We start from the raw sequence: 15,585 nt of genomic DNA, 5'->3' as shown, positions 1-15,585 counted from the left end.
GTCTTTATACACCTCTGAACACATAGTAATTAGAGATGCACCGATTGCAATTTTCTTTGCCGATTCCGGTTTTATTATAAGTGAAACCTGCCGATTCCGATTTTCTATCCACAACCTATAATTGACTGTATATAAAACCATATTAACTTTTCTTCAATGCACATTTTTTTATTTTCATTACATAAATGATTGAACATTACAATTTCCCTAAATGCAGTTCTCCCAGCTGCATTAAATTACAGAATCTTCTCTTTCCCAAACAACTCTTAAATTGAATAACTCTGTGACTGAAAAGAAGTACAAATAATAAAATATAACTAAACATGTCACTTAATTAACCTTTTTCATTTTTGTACTCATCTCACAAAAGTCTTAAGATAACAATAAAATACTTCAACTTTATTCCCGTCTGTTTCTGTTTATGAAACTAACATTGCTTTATTTCATTTTTTCTGAAATGTAAAATAAATAGTCTTTATCTTGGGTCTGTAGGATTAAAAGAAGTGGGTTGATTTTTGCTGCAACTTCAATAAAAAAGTTAGAAATCTTATGAGTGAATTCTACTCTAAAGATGTATATGTATTTGCAGTTTTTTGTGTTAGTAAAGAACTCAATCAGATATCACATATATTGGTTGATTTATTCATGTTTTTATATTTTGGATTTTTAAAAACAAGTAGAAGTCGTGTTGAATGTCATTTTACCAGGTGAAATGACCACAGTTTTAACGTAAGACAAGGAATCAGGTTGAATGGAATTTATGTTTGTTTTACACAGAGTGAACATGAGTTTAGCATGTGTCAGAGTTTAGCATCACTGTTAGCATACACACCCCATGTAGACGGAGCAGCAAGAGATGAACTACAGTCTGTACAGTACATGATGCGTGTGCACGCGCGTGCAGTCAGCAGACATGAGAGATGCGCGTCAGTCAGCAGAGACTCGCGGTAAGATGGACACACATGCGAATATAAACGAGCCGTGAAAGACAGGCTGTGCGCGCGCACGTTTACATGTTTACTTGCGGCTTTGAGTGTACTGACGGCTGTCACGTTCTTGCCCGCATCACGGGCAACAGAAGATCGGCTTGGAATCGGCGAGACGTGAGACTGACCGATCATACGAAAAACCGACCGATTCCGGTCTCTGGCCGGTCAATCGGTGCACTTCTAATAGTAATGTACACTATATTACATTTTTCTGAATAGATCCTCCAAAAGGACACACTGGACCTTTAACTTGTATTAACTTGTATCAACTTGTGCTTCGATACAGAAATCAATTGATTTTATAAATATTTTACAGCGGCTTTCAACATGACTCATCATACCTCAAGCTGTTGTTCTACACGGACGACACACATTCATTGATGAATACAGCGCTCATTCAGAAGTATGGTCATATTTCCTTGGGTAAGTAATACTATATGCCTGTTTAATTCACCTTTAACCCTAACAGCTATTTAGGGAACAGAGCGCTATAAAGTAAACCTTTAGGGATGTGGGGGTTAACTATGAAGTGACATCAGTGTCACTTTCAGCAAAGTCAGACGGTTTCCTCCAGATGGATGTAGCCAAAACAGGACACAGCGGATAACTGCAGTGCAGAGTGTCCGATCAACACACGCGTATATGTGACTATGTGCATATGAAGGGATTATGAGAGCCGGCGGCGGATGGGTTCATTGATTTACAGAACAAACACATTTAGGCATAACCAAAGCACAAACATGCAACTATGAGCAAGCAAAAATATAACTAAAGCAATAGATCAGCCATCTAATACATTCTGTATAGTTCACTCAAAAATAAAAATTCTGTCATCATTTATTCATCCTCATGTAATTTAAAACCTGTATTTGACTCCATCTTCGGTGGTACGCAACAAATATATTTTAATTTGTCCACAAACAATGGAAGTCAATGGTGGTTCAATGTTGTTTTCATTTTTAAAGGTCCAGTGTGTAATTTTTGGAGGATCTATTGATAAGAAATGCAATATAATACACATAACTATGTCTTCAGAGGTGTATAAAGACCTTACATAATGAAGCGTTGTGTTTTTATTACTCTAGAATGAGCTATTTCTATCTACATACACCGGGGGTCCTCTTACATGGAATTCACCATGTTGTTTCTACAGTAGCCCTAAACGGACAAACTGCTCTACAGAGCGCGTTTCATAAATATGTTATCTCCTTCGGCAAAGAAGCGAAAATGTGACAACATCTTAGTCCTGTGTCAGCCAGCGTAGTGCTTTGAAAGTGAGGGGTGGAGAGAGCCGTTGGAAAGCACTCTAAAAATGAGACTTCGGCTACATGAGGTGACGAATGAATCAGTACTGAATTCACAATACTAGGATTCAGCACGCAGGCACCAAGCCTATGTAGGAAACATCATATTCAAAATTTATGCTTACCAAGACCATCTTTCCTGCCCAATGCATTATCTCCATCTTCGGCTTTTTGGTTTATGGTGAAAACATCATCTCAATCTCACTTTCATTCTTGCTGATCAATAATGCTTCACTGGCTGGCGGATGTGAAGGGGCTTTGCTGTCACGCTTCATAACAATTAGAATTTAATCAATTCATTTTAGCGAGCTGTGCTGATCGGCGTCGAGCGCAGTCATAAACTCTGGCGGCAGTTCACGGATGCAGACGGCCGGTGCTGATGAAATGTGAATGCCTGCAATAATTACTGCTGCTTGATGGTCGCTTTGAAATACAAGTGAGGGGAAAGTCCATCTGAACCACCTCAGAAAAGAAATCCAAATAATTAAACTCTTCAGAAAGAGGAGCTACATGTGCACTGACTGCCAATAAACTAGAAACAGATTAAGCAAATGAGTAGGTCAACAAACAAACATTTACAATGACAACTAGGGCAACTCTTCCAATCCTTCCCCTCCCTCCATCTGCCGCACATCACCATGCTCAACATGCGACTGCGCTTCACTGTTAGATTGGAGGTCGCACAGAAATGCCCGCACATGGCATGCTGCACAACCACTAACCAATCACAATTCAATTATGCAATCATCTTAAGAGAGCTGGCATACAGGTTCTGGTAGTACGGGAAGGGATATGGAGCTGCGAGCGGCACACATTTCTGATGGGAGGAATGCTGGGTAATTTAATCTCCCTGCCATCTGAAGCCGGAGATGCTTCCTGATTGGAGATTAAGTTGCGTGATTGCAGTCGACTGCAGCACAGCGGCTCGCTCGCAGAGAATCAGACGGGCAGAAGTACATCGGGCCACTACAAACCCTCCATTAAATAATCACACGCCGCATTCAGATCTGATGATGAAGACTTACGACACCTGACCCTACCATCCATTACAGGTTTCCAGCAAAAGGTAATATTTCTATCCGCAATGGAATCCAAGGCGGCGCTCTTGAAGGTGAACATGACCTTAAGTCGCAACATCAAGCAACTTCATTGGTTAAGACATGTAACAAATTGTTATAGTAAATAAATTTAATACCTAGTTATAGAAGCTTGAATCAACGTCACCCAACTTTGTTCACCCAACAGAGAACGCATCTACGACAGAGACGAGAGATAAACTGATCATTACCGTGACACTAGACACCGAGACAGTGCTTGTGCTCATTAAAATCAAACAACCAACTCACTCCACAGCTTTTGTCTTTCTGTTCTTTTCTGATACTGGTAATGAAAGAGAGACATTAGGCTCCCAGATCCAGTTCTTAATTATCTTGAAAAACCTCAGGTATCTGTCAAACAATACAGACTGATAAACACACTTAATTTCCTAAGGACAAAAATAACAGCAGAGCAATGCTTGACCTGTAAATGTAATGAACTTCGCAATAGTTCGAACCACATTTTTAACCACAAAACAAAAGATTTAAGTAGAAAAGACGGCAACCTATTTTATTCGCATAGCTTAAATTAAAGTTTAAAAACGTTCCGAGAAATATTGCTGTGCTCTATGAGATATGTGAAGCTCTGAATCAAGACCTAATCATGATAGACAACTGCATCTTATAATCGGACCAATATTGTTTTGTAATACTGTTGTAATTGAAATTCCAAATTGAAAATAAGCCCAAAGGAACCAAAATTGTTGACGCTCACATGCAGTGGTTTTTCAGGCAATTCAAAAAAGGAATGTTTCGCACAACTGCAATGGAAACAGGTTTTCCATATTTAAAATGTATGTAAAAGTCACATGAATCATTCTTTAAAGATGTGAATCTGAGTCCTTAAACCTCCCAGAAATACCTCAAGTATAAGTGGTCTACTGTACGCCTCCTTAAATGAAAAATAATGGCTAGTGCAGTAGCTGTGATATGCAACCCTATCCATCAAGATTTTGGAATGACATATAGCGAGAAGAAAATGACGTTTCGGTCGCATAACATCGGTTAATAGAAACGTCATAATTTCGCAATAGTTCTTTAACAACATTTAGAAAATATCTCAAACATTTAGAAGGAATTCAAGAATTCAGCTTGTATTAAAATACTGTGATGTTAAAGGGATGAATTAAGACCTCAATTTTAACCCGAGCTTTTGTTGTATAAGAGGGAATCGTATTCAAGCGAACATCCTGTAAGTGTCAGACCTGAAAACGCCCTTGTTACTGAGATTACAACTGTTATTGACACCAGGCTCAGCGAACGCCAGGTCCTGGAATGCACCTATCTGTCATAGATAGGTTGAACACCACCTCCACAGAAAAATATCAAGGACTACTTCTCTAGCCCCCCCACTGGTTCGTGAATGACTTTTGCCACACAAATTTACACATTCCAGCATTTGTGATGATTGACAAACTGGTAACCATGTTACATATTTTTCGGCTAAAGATTCGTTTTGTCCGTCAGTTTAAACTAAACTGCTGATATGCTCTTTTGCTGTGTTGCCATGTTTGTTATTAATAAGTGCGTTGTTTGGTCTTAGATCCAAAAGCCTCGGCACTTAGATCTTAATAAATAGTCTGTTGCAGATTTTAAGAATTTTTGGTCTTATAAAATATATAAACAATTTGCATTTTAAGGTTTATTTTTGTCTTGTCTTTATTTGTTTATTTTTTCTGTGAAGATCTGGCAACCCTGTCACTTTAGCGAAGGGCTCTCGAGAGCGGCTAGCCCCGTGTCACATGTGCAAAAGTGAGGACTTCTTTCACTGTTATTTTTATTTAGAGCGACCAAGCAACAAACATGCAACATAGTGCAGCGCCTGGTTGTGGAAGAACACAGTCGCTTCCTTCGGATTCTGATATTAGGAATGCGTGGTTGAAGTTTATTTTAAAGTACGTTCCTGCTCACGGAGAGACTAAATCACAGATTTGCGGAGAGACTAAAATTAAAAAGCAGTGCTGTGCAGTCAATATTGGATCCAACAGGAATGGCGCAGCAATTTTATGTGAGTAAAACATATTTGTACTATGCGTCACTATTGCTTTGTTAGAGATCGCTTGATATGTCCTGATAATGTGTAACCTAACGTTACGTCTCTAACCAAATTCACAGAATCCTCCAACTAAGTTTACTACGCAAACTGCTATCCAATCATAGCAGTGGGCGTTTACTTCGGCACGCCCATTAAAACAGAGCGTTTGTCGAGACGGCCTCAAATAGTGGTGGGCGATACTGTAAAATTTAGTATCGATCCGATACCAAGTAAATGCAGGGCCAGTATTGCCGATTTCGATACCGATACCAATACTTTTAACTTTTAAAAAGCATTCACTTGAACTTACATTTACTTTCCTGTAGATGAAATGTCATGATTTATCAGATGAATGCATCATTAATATGCTAAATCTGAATACATTTTCATGACCACTAAAATATTTTGTGATTTGTGCTCTTAATTTGCCTGTAGGCTAATTAATCATGTAGATGTTAAAACACTGGACATCATTTAAACCAAATAAATCTATTTTATTTATCTATCGAATTTGCAAAGGTGAACTTTGCACCAAATTATTACTGGAAAATAGTAACAATAACAGATTAACAGAACAGAAAAACGATATATAACAAAACAATTTCTCGTTATCCCAGTACTACTTCTCTAGCTTTAAAAAAACCAAAGTGGACAAATTTATTACTCAAGAACAAAGATTTTAAAACTGCTTTTCCATTTTTGTTCAGTGTTATGTTTAGACAAAATAATAGAACAAATTAACATGTTTCCCTTTCATTACACTTTTTAAGTGAATTTATAAACAAAGTGCACACAATTGTTTGCGACACAAAGTAAATAAAGTGCTTAAATAATAAAGTACTTTCAATCTTTGTTTTTTTAACCCCAAAGGCCCACTGCCATACAAAGCAGTTAGCAGTGTTTTTATTCACCGAGGTGAAAAAACTCCACACGATGCTCCTTTTCTTTTTGCTGGCTGCAGCAGCGTCTGCGTGCTTGCGCTTGGCTGCTGAGTCACGTGATAGCGGACTACAAAACACAGCAGGACAGGAGGAGCAACATGTGCAAAACAAGGTGTATGGGAAATAGTTTTTCTTCATTATACAAATATTAGCTACATTAGTAAATAAATAAAAACGGTAGTAAAAACTAAAAACACATTAGTATCGCTATTTTTATGTTAGGATCGATCCTTTTCGATACAACCTCAGTATCGAAAGTATCGATACTTCAGGATCGATCCGCCCACCACTAGCCTCAAAACCCGGGTAGAAAATAGCCTATTACTTATTGATTTTGATGTTTTCGAATGTAAAAACCACACGAATGTCATAAATAGACCTCATACAACAGTATAAACAATAAACAAGTCCAGTTCAGGACACCTTTAATATAACATAGTAAAAGCTGCAATCCGGAACATTTGCCTTTATATCGACTTTTCTGTTTAAACAAAATTGCAGGCTACTTTGCGAACTTTTCGTCAAATGACATCAGATATTTTACGCAAAACCATACGCAACAGCTCAAATTATAAATCTTATAAATCCTTATTTTAAGCTTACCATTGTGAATCGGAGTAAGGTAAGGGAACTGTTTGGAACTCTGATTTTTTTGTATTTGCACAATAACTGAGGTTTATTTATTTGAAGGAGTCTTGACATAATAAATAGCTTTGCAATGTAGGCAAAACATTGACATACATTACCAACAGCAGTATTGATTTTGTTTAGCATATGGTACCGTTCACGCTGTTCAGTATTTTGTTCAGATCTTGTAAAGGATGTCTAGGGAAGTCTGCAGTCCCCTCGTGTTCCTCTGGACAGGGTTCCCCTGACCAGAATGCACTGCATTGCTAATCCTGCTGTACTTTGCAGTGAGACTCTGCAGGCTCGTGGACTTTCTTACACCATCTCTACATGATTTCTAGTCAGAGGGTACAAAGTGATGGCTGCCAGCCTCATAAAAACATCTCATTAATTTGACTGCCTTGATCATAATCATTAAGCATGGATTGCAGGAGTATGTACTCATCCTTCATCCTCTAACACAGCAATCTAAAGGAAATATTCCAGACAGGTTTATCCACCTTTTCCTGAAGACCTGATTTCTACCAGAAGCATGTTGTCATCTTCCATTCAGAGTTTTACATTATATTAGCCAATAAAAATGAAAGGGATGTTTTTTCAGAAAACTACATTAACATTTAAGTGGCAGATGCAATATTAAAGCCATTAGAAAAGAATGAGTTTGTCATCTCTCTTCTTCTTATCTCATTTTGTATCTAAGCTTATTAGTGATGCTTTGAAAAAGCATTACTATTGTTATTCGAACATACTTCTTATTATTCTTGTTCCGCCAAAGTTTGGCACGCTACTTGTCCCACAGCTTTTGGCGTAGACCCATTAATGAATACATCAAATCGACCGGCCTATTCGGGAATGGTGTGCTATGACTTTTATAAGCGATCGGGTGGGGGGTGCGAAAGGGGGGCGAAAAACCACCCGAAAAATCCCATAGACTTAACATTGCACCCAACTTTGAGGGGTCGTAGCTCCGACCGAGGACATCGTAGAAACATTTGGATGATACACCATTTCAAGAGGCTGTCAGGCTCTGTAAGAACATCACTCACAATGGGGTGTAAGTTGCACCCCTGGGGTGTAAGAGCCACCCCAAATGTCCCATATACTTATAATGGCCCATTGACTCCCATTCAAAACCTAGATACTGATTTTTTTTTTTTCGCATTAGACCCATGAATGTATACATCAAATCGAGCGGCCCATTGAGAAATGGTGTACCATGACTTTTGGAAGCGATCGGGTGAGGGGTGCTCGATAGGGGGGCGAAAAAACCCATTGACTTAACATTGCGCCAAACTTTGACGGGTCGTAGCTCAGAGCGAGGATTTCGTAGAAACGTGCGGGTTACCACATTTGTAGAGGCTATCAGGCTCTATAAGAACATACATTATATTGGGGTGTAAGTTGTACCCCTGTGGTGTAAGAGCCACCCAAAATTTCCCATTGACAGGAAGCATGCCCATATAAGGCGTCATAACTGTCCCATGTTGAATAACTTCACAGTACAACCACTTAGAGACAAGGGGGTGGGCTCATTTTACTCAGGCAACCAATCAGTATCCCAGGAACTTCCTTAAGCTAAGAAGCCACGCCCATAGCAACCATTTACAGCAACCTAGCAACCGCTCCCATAGACTCCCATTATAAAAAGTCCAGATGGATATCTTTGCAACACAGTGTCGTAGAGACAAGGGGGTGGGCTCATTTGGCTCAGGCAATCAATCAGTATCCCTGAAACTTCATTAAGCTACGAAGCCACACCCATAGCAACAAAACATGTTAACTTAGCAGCCATTTAACAAGACTTATAACTCTACATCAGAACATCGTCGAGACATTGGGGTTGATTTGTTTCACTTGGGACTTGAAGCATCATCAATTGGTTTCTACTAAGCCATGCCCATAGCAACTAAACAGGTTAGCCTAGCAACCGTTAAGCAATACCTATATCTCTGCATCGGAACTTTGTAGAGACACAGGGGTTGGTTCGTTTCACTCATAGCTTAGAGTATCATCAACTGACAGATGCTAAGTCACGCCCATAGCAACCAAACAGGTTAGCCTAGCAACCATTTAGCAATACCTATATCTCTGCATCAGAACATCGTAGAGACACAGGGGTTGGTTCATTTCACTCATAGCTTAGAGTATCATCAACTGGCAGATGCTAAGCCACGCCCATAGCAACCAAACAGGCTAGCCTAGCAACCGTTTTGCAATACCTATATCTCTGCATCAGAACATCTTAGAGAAATGGGGTTTGGTTCGTTTCACTTATGGCTTGGAGTATAATCAATTACCAGCTACCAGGCCACGCCCATAGCAACCAAACACATGACCTTAGCAACCGTTTAGCAGGACCAATATCTCTGCTTTAGAACATTGTAGAGACATGGGGGTTGGTTCGCTTCACTTGTGGCTCAAAGTATTATCAGTTGCCAGGCTGCAAAGCCACGCCCATAGCAACAGTTTAGCCAGACAATAAGTTTAACGATAAAACCTTTCAAACTATTTCAAACTCTTCAGGACAGGCTTTGTCGAGCCAACATAAAGTTTGTACTCGAACTTTGTACTTTCTAGTTCTCCCTGCAGTGCAGAACATAAATCTTCACGTGACAAACATCGTGCTGACTACATATAATGCATATACGTATGCAAAATGTAATTGTTTAGAAAATTACTCTGAATGTAAATTAAATTAATGTAAATACAATTTAACAAGGACACTTATATGCAGTTATAAAATAACGAATTCTACATTGAATATGATGAAACTTTTTTATCTACTGTACAGACAGTTTTGATCTCACAAGGTTGACGTTCTAGTAACTAACACTTTAGATGTGTACATACAACGCACTACAGACATGCGTATGGCGATGTAAACATTCACAGCTAACCTTCTGAACTTGTCTCTCATTTTCTCAAGGTCGTCTCTGGTGCGACCCATCTCTGCCTGCATGTAATGTCGACTGGTCTCAAACTCCGTCTCCATTGTCTCCATCTTATGAGTTGTCTGCGACAGGCGGCGACGCAAGTCTTCATTTTGCTGCTGTAGGATCCTGCAAAATGAACAGCAGTGTGATAATTCAGAAAAGTCAAGAAAATTATCCTTTTTTTCAACTCTAATCTAGTTAATAAGAAGAAACTAATCTAACAAGACAAAGTTTATCCAATAGAAAGTATTTTAAAATCATTGTGATATTCATATAATGGCTAGCTTAACCATTGTCATGACTACAGTCACATCTCAGCTGTGTGAGCTTTTACACCTTGCATCTGAGGCAGTGCTCGAATTGAATCAAGTCTTATGGGGGGCCCCCACCATAAGACTTTTTTTGGTGGGGGTGGGGGTTAGTCTCGCAATATACAATTTATGCAAAATACACAATATATTTGATCATAATATGCATAACTATATACTATTTGTTATAAACAGGCTTACATAAAAGAACAGGCTTCTTTTACTGTATTTTGGATCAAATCAATGCAGGCTTGGTGAACAGAAAGGACTTTTGAACAGTAGTGTACGTCCAACAGAATAATTCTAGCATTATTTACCAATGTAGTATTTACTATTTTCCCTAAAAACAACTGGATGATTGACACTGTGATAATAATGTTTGTTCCAAAAGACTTGTTTAAATGCAAGAAATTAGTTTATTAGATATTAAAAATCTAATAAAAAACAAAATAAAAATATAAAAAAAGACCGGCTGTCAGTCTGTGTGTTAGTGTTGCGTGGATTTTTCAACGATTTTAGTGCAGTTTACATAGTTATGTCCAGTAGGTGGCGGCAAGGGACTGTTATGAGTGAGTGAGTGAGTCTGTCAGTCAGCAGACTATTCAACCATTTCAGTCCAAAAGTCTGCTTTATTCAGGAACTAACTATGGCTATCAATATGTCAATCATAGCTATTTCAAGAGTGAATCCCGCATTTATATGCCGATGTAATTCCCGAAACTTTGCAGCGTGTATGTGGCCGTTGGTCTTAGCAGCATGAAAAACAAGTTTTAAACATTTCTGAATGGATTATATATAGCACAGAAACTGCACAACGAGCACTCCCTTCATAATTACTAAAAAGCTGTCACTCATCTTCATCGGGATCTCTAGCACCCCAGAACCAGGTCTAATAATAATTTACGCAAGAAATACAAAAGCCCCGACATGGAGTTGATAAATATAGTGGAACGATATATAGAGAGAGAAAATTACCCCTCAAAAAAGTAGAAGCTTCCTCTTCCCGACTGCGAGTGGAGGTTTATTATTCTCCATTTTTTAGCTGAAGTTAGCTTCACCAGAGCGACGCCAATCAAGCAGTCATGTCAACGATGTCCTGTGATTAGCGGTCTTTAGACGTGGGGCGTTTAACATTTAAAGAGACATACAACTAGCCCATAAACAAAATTAATATAAATTATTGTAAATAATTAATTCACGAAATTTACCATATCCACTGCATGAATTTAATCACATTTGTCATTATCATTTTTACTCTAATAAAAATATCTGAGGGACCCCCTAAGTCTATTGTTTACTTCCTATGGGGGTCCCGGATCCCCCAGCCCCCTTCAATTCGAGCACTGATCTGAGGTACACGCAGACATGCGTCAAACACAAAACAACACAGACCGGCCAACACCTGAAAGCCGCCGATTAGTCCAAAGAAAACCACTTACACAGTTTTGAGCAGTTTCAAGGCAAAGAAGAATTTGACTGAACCTTTAAGCAGTATGACATTAGGCTAAATGTGCTTACGGAGAGTGAGTTTAGTGAGTGTGTGTGTGTTTGTGTGTGTGTGTGCGAGAGAGAGAGAGAGAGAGAGAGAGAGAGAGAGAGAGAGAGAGCGAGAGAGAGCGAGAGAGAGCGAGATGAGAGCAGCTGGCTCAATAATGAGCAGAAGAGGGCAGCTGCAGTGATACTGAACACACATCTGCTGTTTGCCACCAGCTACACTGTGCCATCTCATCACTATAAAAGCACACAAAAATACCACAAACACTCGTTCAAAATGTTTACTTTACCAATTTTATAAATGCCACATGCTGCATTGGCCAATAAAACACATTGTGGCCATTAAAAACTGGTTGACCACAACAGTAATCCTAACCTGTATGCATTTCTTACTTCTGCAGAACACAAAAGAAGATATTTCGAATAATGTTGGTAACCAAAAAGTTATGGTATTATATTAATCTCGCTTAGGAACGGACATGAGACCAGCGGGTGCCATAGCAAGCAACTTTTACTTACTTTAACACACACTGTGCATGCGCACAATGTACAACCAAACATCCTATCACTACATCTCTCCCTTTTAGCTAAATAAGTCCCCAAAGACAAAACCCCATAACCAATAACAGATATTTTCTTTCTTTTGTTTCCCCAATATAGTCAACAAATAACAGAGGTATTCCTTTTTTTTTTCATTTCAATGTTACATTAAATGTCACCCCCGTCTTTTAGTAAAGAATGAACCAAACAAAAAACAGTCTCTCTGTTGAGGGGAAATAAACAAGGGAGATAAACACTGAATAGGCTGGAGGTCCTGCCAAAACTCTACAGATTCAGTCTCAAGGGTGGTCTAATCACACGACCCACTCTTCTTCTTACACAGTCTTGTGTGTTTCTTGACTGTAAAGGGATTGCTCTTAGATGAGAGCGATGTCTCCTAAGGCTGCAGGTAGGCCGGTCCACAATCTAGGATTGTGGTGTGTCAGCATGGCCGGTGACTCTGCCCCGGTCAGAAGTGTTCTTTATCCAGACTGTTTGTCCTCTTTGAAGAGGTGGCTTTGTCTGTGCTCTGTAGCGTTTGTTGCACCACTTGGCCTGTTTGTACTTCAACTCTATGTCTTTTCTCTTGAAGGTGTTAAGGTTTGGCCAGGCTGGTTTGAGTGTGGAGGGGCTTACAGGAAGGGTGGTTCTAATGTTTCGTCCCACCAGTAGTTGCGCTGGAGAAGCCCCAGAGGCCAAAGGAGTGGCTCTGTAAGCCATGAGTGCTTTGTGAGGATCCTCCCCCTTCATCAGCAATGCTTTTACAGTTCGTACGGCACGTGCCACTTCCCCATTACTTTGAGGGTATCAGGGGCTACTGGTTACATGATGAAAACCATAGTCTTTAGCAAAGTCCTCAAAGTCTGATGCCGCGAATTGTGGTCCATTTTCTGTGACCAAGACCTCAGGAACTCCATGGCGTTTGAAAAATGCTTTAAGTTTCTCCATGACAGCCGTTGTAGTTGTAGAAGTGAGCAAGGCTACCTCTATGTAGCGTGAATAGTATATATCACAAGCACGCAATTACCCTTGTTCCATTGGAAAAGATCTGCCGCCACCCTCTTCCATGGTCGTGAAGGTAAAGTAGTGGCCTTTTCATGGGAAAAGGCACGCGACGGGACACGGACAGAGCAAAGGGAGTGGCTGTTTCTTTGAGTTTAATTTTGTAATCTCCCTCCAGTTTCCCTAATGCTGTAAAAACTTTTGGGTATAGTTCTCTGTAATTTGGCTTTGATGTGTTAATTTTGTCGACTGTGTGGAGTAAACCCAGCTCTCTTATGGCTGGTAATCCCAGAAGGTGGAGAAACCAGTCTTGGTATCACGAACACTGCGTGTTTTTTTGTTTTATCCAAGTACTGTAATGAACCATCAAACTGTCCGCTCAAATGTATTGGATTGTTGCTTGGTCCACACAACTTCTTTGTTGCAGGGCTGAGGATGCCATGACTCCTTTCTGACTACATGCTTACTGGAATGGCTGTCACTGCCGCTCCTGTGTCTAACTTGAAAAGAATCTGTTCCCTATTCACCCCAACAGTCTTTTGTCAAACATCATTTAAATTTACAGACTTTAGAACTCCCAAAAACACTGTTTCAATGCTTTCTGCCTCCCCGTCATGATAAATTTCATCCAGTCTTTTTTTTGCTTTGCAAAATGCAGCAAAGTGCCCTTTTTTCTTACACTTCCTGCACTCAGCGTCTCGTGCAGGGCAGCTGTTCAGTGGGTGTGTTTGTGACCTGCCACATCTGCCACATGCTTTGTTTCCATCACTGTCTCTCATTCTGTCAGTTTTTCTCTGGACTCCTTTTTGTCCCTGGTTTGGTTTGTCTGCCTCTTTTGTGTCCCCACTAGCTTGCCTTAATATTGTCTGCTGCTTTTTTATTTCTTCATTCCGTCTTATTTTTGTTACAGCTTTACTGAGTGTGAGCTCTGGGTCTAACTGTAATCTCTCTGACAGTACATGATCACGTATTCCAATGACTAATCTGTCTCTTATCATCTCCTCCTGAAGAATTCCATATTGACAATTTTCTGCTAGTTTGTAGGGTTGTCACGGTACCATAAACATATCTTGGCAATTTTTTTGTCAGTGAATCATTCAACCAACTCGTTCAAAACAGCTGATTCATTCAAGAACAAAGCAAGTGTCTTGATGAATGACTCACTGAATCATTATCTAGTCCGAGTCATTCAAAACTTGGATTCATTTAGGAGAGAAACACTGCAAAAAGACAGATGAAAGTGTTCAAATGAATGTTAATGCGCATATGCAACATTAGATACGGCACTACAATACTACAGTTTAAAAAACAGAGCGGTACCGCAGGAATTTTGAAGCTTTAGCATCGCGATGCTACTGTAGCACCAGTACACCGTGCAACCCTCAACTCAACTCAACTTTATTTATATAGCGCTTTTACAATTTTCATTGTTACAAAGCAGCTGTACATGAGACATATTGACTATAAGCAAAATAATTAATGTTGTACCTGCAAAGACAAGAAAAGGTTGAAAACACAGAAGACAGACATACCCACATACAAAACACTCCACACACACAATATGCACACGTACTAACACACATAGACATAGAGACACACACACACACCCAACGGATGCGCACGCACACACACGCGTACGTACACAGACAAGTACGCGCACACGCACGCACGCACGCACGCACGCACGCACGCACGCACATTTAGGATAAAGGAGAGAGAAGCACAGGTGAAATATAACAGACTATAAATTCCTATATGCAATATTAATTAAGTAGAACTTTAAAATTCTAAAGCAGCCCCCCCCGGTCAGGCAGATAACAGTAAACAGAAAACAGTAGGCAAACGGTGGCGAGGAACCCAAAACTCTAACCGAGAAAAAAAAACTCAGGAGAACCCAGGCCCAACCAGGGGATTCCAGTTCCCCTCTGGCAAAAGCTGCTGCCTCTGCACAAGCTCCAGAGAACTTGCACAACAAGGCTAAATAAAATAAATAAACTTAATAATAAAATAAATTATAGTTTAAGATTATCATTAATAATCTAATAGCATTTGAAGTTTTGTGGTGAAGACATGTCAAGAGACCGCGTCCTTCTTTATCCAGCTCTATCATCTCAGCTCTTGTCAGGTCCCCACTTCCCATTCTCCGCTCTACCATCAGGTCAGGCCATGAACTGCATCCTGCTCGCTGTGGTAACCTTGGAACAATGAGACAAGACTGGCTGAGAGTAGAGTACTGTTCTGTACTCTTTGATGCAACAAGTACATCAGTTGTGTTTTTGGTTCCGGTTGATCTAACTAATGCAGCCTAAACCCTC

The 15,585-nt window shown here is 39.8% G+C and overlaps 1 protein-coding gene across 3 annotated transcripts in view; it reads right to left on the bottom strand.

Moving 5' to 3' along the window:
• Nucleotides 1-15,585, bottom strand: part of tjap1 (tight junction associated protein 1 (peripheral)) — a 96,384-nt gene that overhangs the window by 17,169 nt on the left and 63,630 nt on the right. For all 3 annotated transcript variants that reach the window (XM_057342582.1, XM_057342583.1, XM_057342584.1), the window contains one exon: nt 9,891-10,052. In XM_057342582.1, coding sequence (XP_057198565.1) covers nt 9,891-10,052 — 162 coding nt within the window. The remainder of the gene's footprint in view (nt 1-9,890; nt 10,053-15,585) is intronic.

The sequence above is a fragment of the Triplophysa rosa genome, linkage group LG9, assembly GCF_024868665.1.
Source record: "Triplophysa rosa linkage group LG9, Trosa_1v2, whole genome shotgun sequence".
NCBI lineage: Eukaryota > Metazoa > Chordata > Actinopteri > Cypriniformes > Nemacheilidae > Triplophysa > Triplophysa rosa.
Note: the sequence above shows the minus strand (reverse complement) of the source record. Positions and strands in the feature narration are given on the sequence as shown.